Source organism: Aquarana catesbeiana, linkage group LG04 (genome assembly GCF_042186555.1).
Source record: "Aquarana catesbeiana isolate 2022-GZ linkage group LG04, ASM4218655v1, whole genome shotgun sequence".
Taxonomy (NCBI): Eukaryota; Metazoa; Chordata; class Amphibia; order Anura; family Ranidae; genus Aquarana; species Aquarana catesbeiana.
Window position 1 is genome coordinate 128,838,553 of NC_133327.1, and position 9,056 is coordinate 128,847,608.

Below are 9,056 nucleotides of genomic sequence, written 5' to 3' on the forward strand. Positions count from 1 at the left end.
TTCTTTTTCCTATTAGTTCTTGCTTCTCAGGGATCCCTCTAGGTCGCATGCCTTGCTCGAGTTCCTGGATTTCCCCATAGAGTGATGTCATTCTTTTCCCCCTCTCTCTCTTTTTCCCCACTCCAATCCCGATCAAAATCCCCCTTATGTAAGCCTTATGTGATTCCTAAAGGGTGGCCCTAGAAATTTCCGTTGTGTGGTTGATCTCAAAATACACTTTCAATTCTTGTTCTATTTTACGGATTGTATCCGGGTCCTGAATGAGGGAGTCATTCAGTTTCCAATTCCTCCCAATTGGGACAGCCCCAGTTATCTCCAGTCTGATTTTAACCGGAGCATGGTCGGACAAGGTGATGGCTTTAATTTCAGCGGCCTGCAAACATGGGGCTAACTGGTGTTCTATCAGGATATAATCAATCCTTGAATATGTCTTATGAGCAGGAGAATAATATGTATAGTCCCGCTTCCTTGGATGGCTGATCCTCCATGCATCAAGCAGCTGAAAATTCATAAGCCATTTTTTAAATGCCTCATACCTATGAGCCGTAAATCTAGGGGTACCTCCTGAGGAATCAATACGTGGATCCATGCTCCAATTTAAGTCCCCTGCGATCATCAATTTGCCTTCTTTAAAAGCTTCAAGTTTTTTAATACTTTCTTCAAAAAATTATCGGGGTCTCTATTTGGAGCATAGATATTTGCTATTGTACACATCATGTTGAACAGTTTCCCCTTTATAAAGAGATACCTTCCTTCAGGATCAGCCAGACGCTCCCCTTCTACAAACATCATCGTTTTATCAAATCCAATAGCCACATCCCTAGAATGAGTTGATCCTGTGTCCCCACAGAACCACTTTGGAAACTGATATGACGCTAACTCCCCCCCCCCCCCGACACATGCGTAATATAAGTCTCCTGGAGGCACGCCACATTTGCTCCCAAGAACTGCAATTCCTTATTTAATTTATACCTTTTTTTCCCTGTATTTAATCCCCTCGCATTTTTTGTGACCAAGTTCGCAACCCCCATACCTCACCCTGGTAAGAGCGTCTGACCGATCCAAGAAGCCACCCCACATGGGGAGACACCGAGACACCTATAGGGGTAGGAGAGAGAGAGAAAAAACCCCCGTCCCCCATACCCTCCAAAATCCCCAACCTTTGGGCCCCCCCTCCCTCCATCACCTCACCTCCCCCCATGTCTGGAACGAAGTGCCTACAAAAAGGCCAGGCAGACCTCCTTTTTGTTGCAATATATGGTCCCGATGCCACCCTGTTACCATATGCCCAATGGGCTCACGTTCCCGACCCTTCCAAGCACGCCCCAGACCTCCCGGTCCTTCCCTTCTAGCTCCGCTCACCCCAACTCAGCGCTTCCCAGGAATACTGCTAATTAGTGCCTCTCCCCCCATCTCCCCCCTTTCTCCAACGCAGCCTCCCCTGAGGGACTATCGGGCCCTCCGCCTCCCCCCAGCAGGGGATGTGTGAGGCGGAATGTCCAGCCTGCCACAGAAATCCTCCAGATCCCCTGGAAACCTCAGAACCACAGTCCGGCCATTCTTTTTCCCCACCAGGCAAGCAAGAAACCCCCATTGATAAGGTATCCCAGATGACCTCAGCAACTCTGTAAGGGTCTCAAAAATCTCCTTCTAGTTAAAGTCTCGGTCGCCAGATCTGAGTAGACCTGCAATTCTGCCCCTTTATAACATAAACCTGGCACATGCTGTGTTTTTCCATAATTCTGGATTTTTCTTCTGCATAATGGAATCTCACTATCACATCTCTCGGACTTTCAGAACTATGGATAGAATAACGTGTAATCCTGTGTACTCTATCAAGTTTCAGGGGTTCTGACATTTCTCTCTCTAATAAAGGGTTAAATAGTTGCTGTATTGTTGTCAAATCCTCATTTTTATATTTCTCCGGGAGTCCTTTAATTCTCAAGTTGTTACGTTGGCTACGATATTCATGCTTTGTAGAGTTTTAATTTGATTGCTGATATCCTCAAGTCTTTGATCATGATCGTCCAATCTACCCTCGGCCTCCTCCACCCTTCCAAGTACTTGGCCGATATGCGTTCTTACTGCAGCTATATCCACTTTCAGTGAGTCCTCCATTTTTGCTAACATTTCTGCAAGGATCCCTTTAATCTGCGGGACGCTCTCTTGGGTCAATGGGTGCAGATGTCTTTCTCCCATTATTTCCTCCTCCCCCCCACTTTTCCTTTGGGACCCCCCCTGAGCCTTACTACTTTCTTGAGGGTTACTTCCATTACTTCTCGGCCTTATAGTTTTCCCCTCCTGCCCCTTTCCAGTTTTATTCAACCCTGAGCGTATTGGTGCCCCCTGTGGTATTAATAGGATCAGAACACCAGCAAATGTCTTCGGGTAGCCTTAGGTGCACATTGTGCAGAGGACACAGTACACTAACTGTAAATACTGCAGCTGTCTGCCTGTGGTACTTATAGGATCAGAAGAACACCAGCAATTGTCTTCAGGTAGCTTTAGGTGCACACCGTGCAAAGCACACAGTACACTAACTGTAAATACTGCAGCTGCCTGCCTGTGGTACTAATAGGATCAAAAGAACACCAGCAATTGTCTTCAGGTAGCTTTAGGTGCACACTGTGCAGAGGACACAGTACACCGACTGTAAATACTACAGCTGCCTGCCTGTGGTACTAATAGGATCAGAAGAACACCAGCAATTTTCTTCAGGTAGCTTTAGGTGCACACTGTGTAAAGGACACAGTACACAAACTGTAAATACTGTAAATACTGTAAAAAAACCTGCCTGTCAGTATATTAGGAAGAGAATAACAGGAACGGATTTAGCTAAACTGAATACAGTGTATATATATATATATATATATATATATATATATATACAGGCGGCCTTATATAGTGTGGCTCGTGTACTAAACCCCCTGAGCCATAATTGGTCAAAGCCACCCTGGCTTTGGCCAATTATGGCTCTCTGTACAGACGGCGCTGTGATTGGCCAAGCATGCGGGTCATAGTGCATGCTTGGCCAATCATCAGCCAGCAATGCACTGCGATGCCGCAGTGAATTATGGGCCGTGACGCGCCACTGGAATTTGGCGCAAACGGCCCATAACGTTTGCAAGTCGACGAACAATCGAACAGGCGATGTTCGAGTCGAACATGGGTTCAACTCGAACTCAAAGCTCATCCCTACTCTCCAATGACCATAGCATTTTTGTGGTATAAGAAAACAGGAACAAAATATAACTGACACTTCAAAAGTTTTATTATGACTTCCCATATCTCCACACTGAAAAATGTCACATGGGAAGCCTTTTGCCGAAATGTAGTTTATTGAAGTAGACAGTTTCATTCTGCCCAGTGCCTGACAAGGTGATGTTGTGATGTTCAATAAAATTGTTTTCACTGTAGAATTTACCAGAGAGAGATTTGGGCCATAAGGGGTCAATGAAGGCCTAAATTATATTGGTGGTCAGTGTAAATGCTTCTGTTCCATTGACAGTGTAAATGCCCTTATAAGTTGATTGGCTGTGTAAATCAAGCCCTACGGTATTGAAGGATTCTACACTAATGCCCTGTACACACGGTCGGATTTTCCGACGGAAAATGTGTGATAGGACCTTGTTGTCGGAAATTCCGACCATGTGTAGGCTCCATCACACATTTTCCATCGGATTTTCCAACACACAAAGTTGGAGAGCAGGATATAAAATTTTCCGACAACAAAATCCGTTGTCGGAAATTCCGATCATGTGTACACAAATCCGACGCACAAAGTGCCACGCATGCTCAGAATAAATAAAGAGATGAAAGCTATTGGCCACTGCCCCGTTTATAGTCCTGATGTACGTGTTTTACGTCACCGCGTTCAGAACGATCGGATTTTCCGACAACTTTGTGTGATCGTGTGTATGCAAGACAAGTTTGAACCAACATCCGTCGGAAAAAATCCTAGAATTTTGTTGTCGGAATGTCCGAACAAAGTCGGACCGTGTGTACGGGGCATTACACTGACTACCAATGTAACAAGGGTTTTTACAGTGACCACCATGTGACAGGGGCATTTACCCAAAATGATTAGAAAGTACACAGGAAGAGGCTGGGAATAAGATGCTCTGTCATATATAATTCTTTTGAGGTTTGATATACAGTCAGATCCATAAATATTGGGACATCGACACAATTCTAATCTTTTTGGCTCCATACACCACCACAATGGATTTGAAATGAAACAAACAAGATGTGCTTTAACTGCAGACTTTCAGCTTTAATTTGAGGGTATTTACATTTAAATCAGGTGAACGGTGTAGGAAATACAACAGTTTGTATATGTGCCTCCCATTTTTTAAGGGACCAAAAGTAATGGGACAATTGGCTGCTCAGCTGTTCCATAGCCAGGTGTGTGTTATTTCCTCATTATCCGATTTACAAGGAGCAGATAAAAGCTCCAGAGTTAATTTCAAGTGTGCTATTTGCATTTGGAATCTGTTGCTGTCAGCTCTCAATATGAGATTCAAAGAGCTGTCACTATCAGTGAAGCAAGCCATCATTAGGCTGAAAAAACAAAACATTAGGTGTTAGGTGTGAGAGATAGCAAAAACATTAGGTGTGGCCAAATCAACTGTTTGGAACATCCTTAAAAAGAAAGAACACACCGGGGAGCTCAGCAACACCAAAAGACACGGAAGACCATGGAAAACAACTGTGGTGGATGACCGTAGAATTCTTTCCCTGGTGAAGAAAACACCCTTCACAACAGTTGGCCAGATCAAGAACACTCTCCAGGAGGTAGGTGTATGTGTATCAAAGTCAACAATCAAGAGAAGACTTCACCAGAGTGAATACAGAGGGTTCACCACAAGATGTAAACCACTGGTGAGCCTCAAAAACAGGAAGGCCAGATTAGAGTTTGCCAAACAACATCTAAAAGCCTTCATAGTTCTGGAACAACATCCTATGGACAGATGAGACCAAGATCAACTTGTACCAGAGTGATGGGAAGAGAAGAGTATGGAGAAGGAAATGAACTGCTCATGATCCAAAGCATACCACCTCATCAATGAAGCATGGTGGTGGTAGTGTCATGGCGTGAGCATGTATGGCTGCCAATGGAACTGGTTCTCTTGTATTTATTGATGATGTGACTGCTGACAAAAGGAGCAGGATGAATTCTGAAGTGTTTTGGGCAATATTATCTGCTCATATTCAGCAAAATGCTTCAGAACTCATTGAACAGTGCTTCACAGTGCAGATGGACAATGACCCGAAGCATACTGCGAAAGCAACCAAAGAGTTTTTTAAGGGAATGAAGTGGAATGTTATGCAATGGCCAAGTCAATCACCTGACCTGAATCCGACTGAGCATGCATTTCACTTGCTGAAAACAAAACTGAATGGAAAATGCCCCAAGAACAAGCAGGAACTGAAGACAGTTGCAGTAGAGGCCTGGCAGAGCATCACCAGGGATGAAACCCAGCGTCTGGTGATGTCTATGCGTTCCAGACTTCAGGCTGTAATTGACTGTAAAGGATTTGCAACCAAGTATTAAAAAGTGAAAGTTTCATGGATGATTGTTAATCAGTCCCATTACTTTTGGTCCCTTAAAAAGTGGGAGGCACATATACAAACTGTTGTAATTCCTACACCGTTCACCTAATTTGGATGTAAATACCCTCAAATTAAAGCTGAAAGTCTGCAGTTAAAGCACATCTTGTTCATTTCATTTCAAATCCATTGTGGTGGTGTATAGAGCCAAAAAGATTAGAATTGTGTCAATGTCCCAATATTTATGGACCTGACTCTAATTTGTTAGTTAGTATAAATTTATTTTGCAGGATAATATGCATTTTCACATTATATACTTTGTGACATTATGAAAGGTGGGTTGATTGCTCAAAGTTATGTTTCACCTCGCATGCGTTCATTTGCAGAGAACTAAGGTGGAATCCGGTCCGGGTTTTACCAGCCACCTTGTCAGGGTTGGTTCTGGACCAGATTTTGCAGTCCACTTGTGTCTACCAACATGTGGTATAAATAAAGCAGGACTGGAGCAGAAGTTTGTACTTGGCCTGGGACTCAGCAAGCCATACCTGGGACTCAGGAAGCCATACCTGAGAAAGCTACTGATCTGATGTTTGCTTTGTGAGGAAAAAGAAAAGGTTTGCATTATCTTTGTTTTGTGGGTGACTGGGAGAAGCCCTTCACCTGTGAGTTAGGAACCTGAAATGTTTAGTTAGTGCCTGGATGGCAAGGATTTTGTTTCTGTTTTGTTTGTTTGATTTTCATGCAACCTTTTAAAATAAAACTGGCTACAAGTCAGATTTTAAGAAAAAAACTCAGTTTGGACTATCCTTTTATCCAGGGAAGGTGATCCCCACTGAGCTAACCCCCTAAAGCTTCTACACACAATATGCTATTGTAGTCTAAAATCATTTGCTGTTGCTTGTTGATCTAATTTGCTATTATGTTGTGATATGTTCTTCCAGTCCTTTTTCCTCATTTCCTGTAATGGAGTCATACAGTATATTGTGCTGTTAGTGGATGATGCTGGATGATTTGGAATGCTTACACAACAGGCATATTAAAATGTTACTAAATGCTAAGCATTTTGTACCCTAATGCATTTTTTATTAAAGCGGAGCTCTACTCAAAAGGGGAAGTTCCACTTTAAGCACTCCCCCCCCCCCCCCCTCAAATGCTACATTTGCCATGTAATTTTTTTTTTTGAGGGAAGCAGGTACCTAGTTTTGACAGGTACCCACTACCCCCACCCCCCTGCAATCTTCTGGGACACGTCACAGAAGATTGCCCGACCATTTGGGAGACGCAGAGCGACTTGCGCATGCGCAGTGTGCACCAGTCTGTGATGCTGTAAGCTGTCACAGCCGGGTGCCCACAGTTGTAATGCTGGTGCTGGCAATAGGAGAGGGAGAGAATCGAGGGTTCGGGCGGCCACATCGCTGGATCCTGGTTTTGGGTTTAATACCGCTTTAACAACTGTTGTAGCCATAGCTCCCAACTGTCCCTGATTTCGAGGGACTGTCCCTGATTTGGAGCAATGTCCCTCTTTCCCCCTAATTTGTCCCTCATTTTGGTCTGATCTATATAGTTGTATATGTAGCACTACCCCCGTAGGAGCTGCTGATGAATGTATAATCCTGTACCCTATCAACCCCAAGAACAGTCTCAACCCCTCTGGCACACCTGTATGGTAATATTAGTGTGAGACCCAGTGGTAAAGAGAAACACAGCAATGGTACACTACACAGTATATTACCGTAACTTTGGAACCCCTCACTTCACTAGGTGTAGTAATAGATGGAGTCTCACACAAGTTGTAAATGAACCACTTAGGAAGTTTACTAAGAGAATGTTTAGCACAATAAACACTGTGGTAATTTAGATATAAAGAATGACAATAGAAAACAGTCAACGTGTACATGAACTGAGAATTCAATGATCACATGGAGGGTATATGGAGACAGATACACAGTGGGACGAATGCTCAATATCATACAACACTTATGTTAAGCACTTTCCCACTGCAGCCTCAATGCACACCCCAAACCCAAACATATTACATTCACATAAACAGGATAATGCAGTATAATATTCAGTCCTATACTCTAGGGCTCCCCCTAGGCTGCAACTCAATGTTCAGAGAGTATAGTGACACCCTGATACCACGCTGAGGGTGATAAGAGTGCTTTATCTTGAATTATTCTTCAGCTAGCCTTTTGAATTGACTAACTGCAGTTATTTGTAATCCAACATGAGGGAACATAAAGAAACAGACTGTAGAATGATGAATGTAATGAGAATTACTCCTTGGGTGGTGATGAACAAACAACACTCCTTTAACTCTTCCTTGTGGATTGTAATGATAATGCAGTCTCACCTCTACAGCATGGGTAGTAATAGACCTCAGAGTTCCGCTGTGCACGGCCTATGAATAAGCAGAACCACCTCCGTGGAACTACAAGTCTCACTAACAAACAGTGTATTCTATTGGTCTGGGCAAGTGCCCGCTCACCACAACAGACCCAGGTACTGTAGAATTTCTTCTGAACTCTTTTCCTGAGATCTCCGTCTGATCCAAAGCCGGCGCCGTCACACCGCACCGCTCCTTAAGATGGCTGATGACTTGTATACAGGAAAACTCAAGATGTCTTGGGTCCTCAGGTCCGTCCGCACACAGATCCAGCTGGCTGTGCTCTGGAATTCCTCAGAGGCCGATCGATTCCACTCCGTGCCTCACAGGCCACAGTCTCCCGGTCACACTCACAGACCTCACTGCAGGCATGTGTTGAATGGTGTCCCAAAAGGCCCAAAAATGGCCATGCTGTTCTTTTTATTCCTGCTCCTAGCATGCAGCGCAGTAACTTTGCCTTGTGGGTCTGTGTCCGGGCATTGTGGGTTTAGTAGTTCCAAGAATTAAGTTAATACATGAGTCCTTTCCTCATTAAACTACATCCCCCACAATGCTTTGTAACTCTGATTACAGAACTGGTTCAAAAGTCTCAATAGCATTAAAAGGACGCTAGAGGGAGCCAAACTCTTATTTAAGAACCAACTTATCATTAACATGATAGCTTGGGTAGTAAAACCCCTACGCTACATATATAGAATGCACTTTTTATCTTTCAAAAAGTGTTTCCCAGTGCTAAAGCTTTCATCTAAATTCTAAATTGCTGCATTTGTAAATTTTAAAAGCCAATATAAAGAAATAGTAGTGATAAAAAAAAGCCCTTGTGGATTTTTTTTTTTTTTTGGTTAATTCTCCTTTTAAGGGGGTGTGACAGGAGGGTGTGTCCTTTGCGTCCTAGAGCGTCTGTCCTTATTTCCTGCATTGACAAAAAAGAAAGCAAAACAATACGAAAATAAAATCATGTGTGCATGTAGAATTGTTTTCTAGGAAAATGGTTTGATGCATTGGCACCCATAGTACCATACCTTATCAAATTTTTTTTAACAACCTCTAGTTTTATAAGTTAGTTTATACAACGTCTAATCTTGGTTAAAAAAAGTCCTAATTTAGGCCTCATGTACAC

At 43.3% G+C, this 9,056-nt stretch overlaps 1 protein-coding gene across 1 annotated transcript in view; it reads right to left on the minus strand.

Annotated features, from left to right (window-relative positions):
• LOC141141192 (uncharacterized) overlaps positions 1–2,199 on the minus strand; it is a 31,494-nt gene extending 29,295 nt beyond the window's left edge. Inside the window, exon 1 of the mRNA XM_073628889.1 lies at positions 1,954–2,199. Within this exon, the coding sequence (XP_073484990.1) occupies positions 1,954–2,199 (246 nt within the window). The remainder of the gene's footprint in view (positions 1–1,953) is intronic.
• Positions 2,200–9,056: the final 6,857 nt, after the last annotated feature.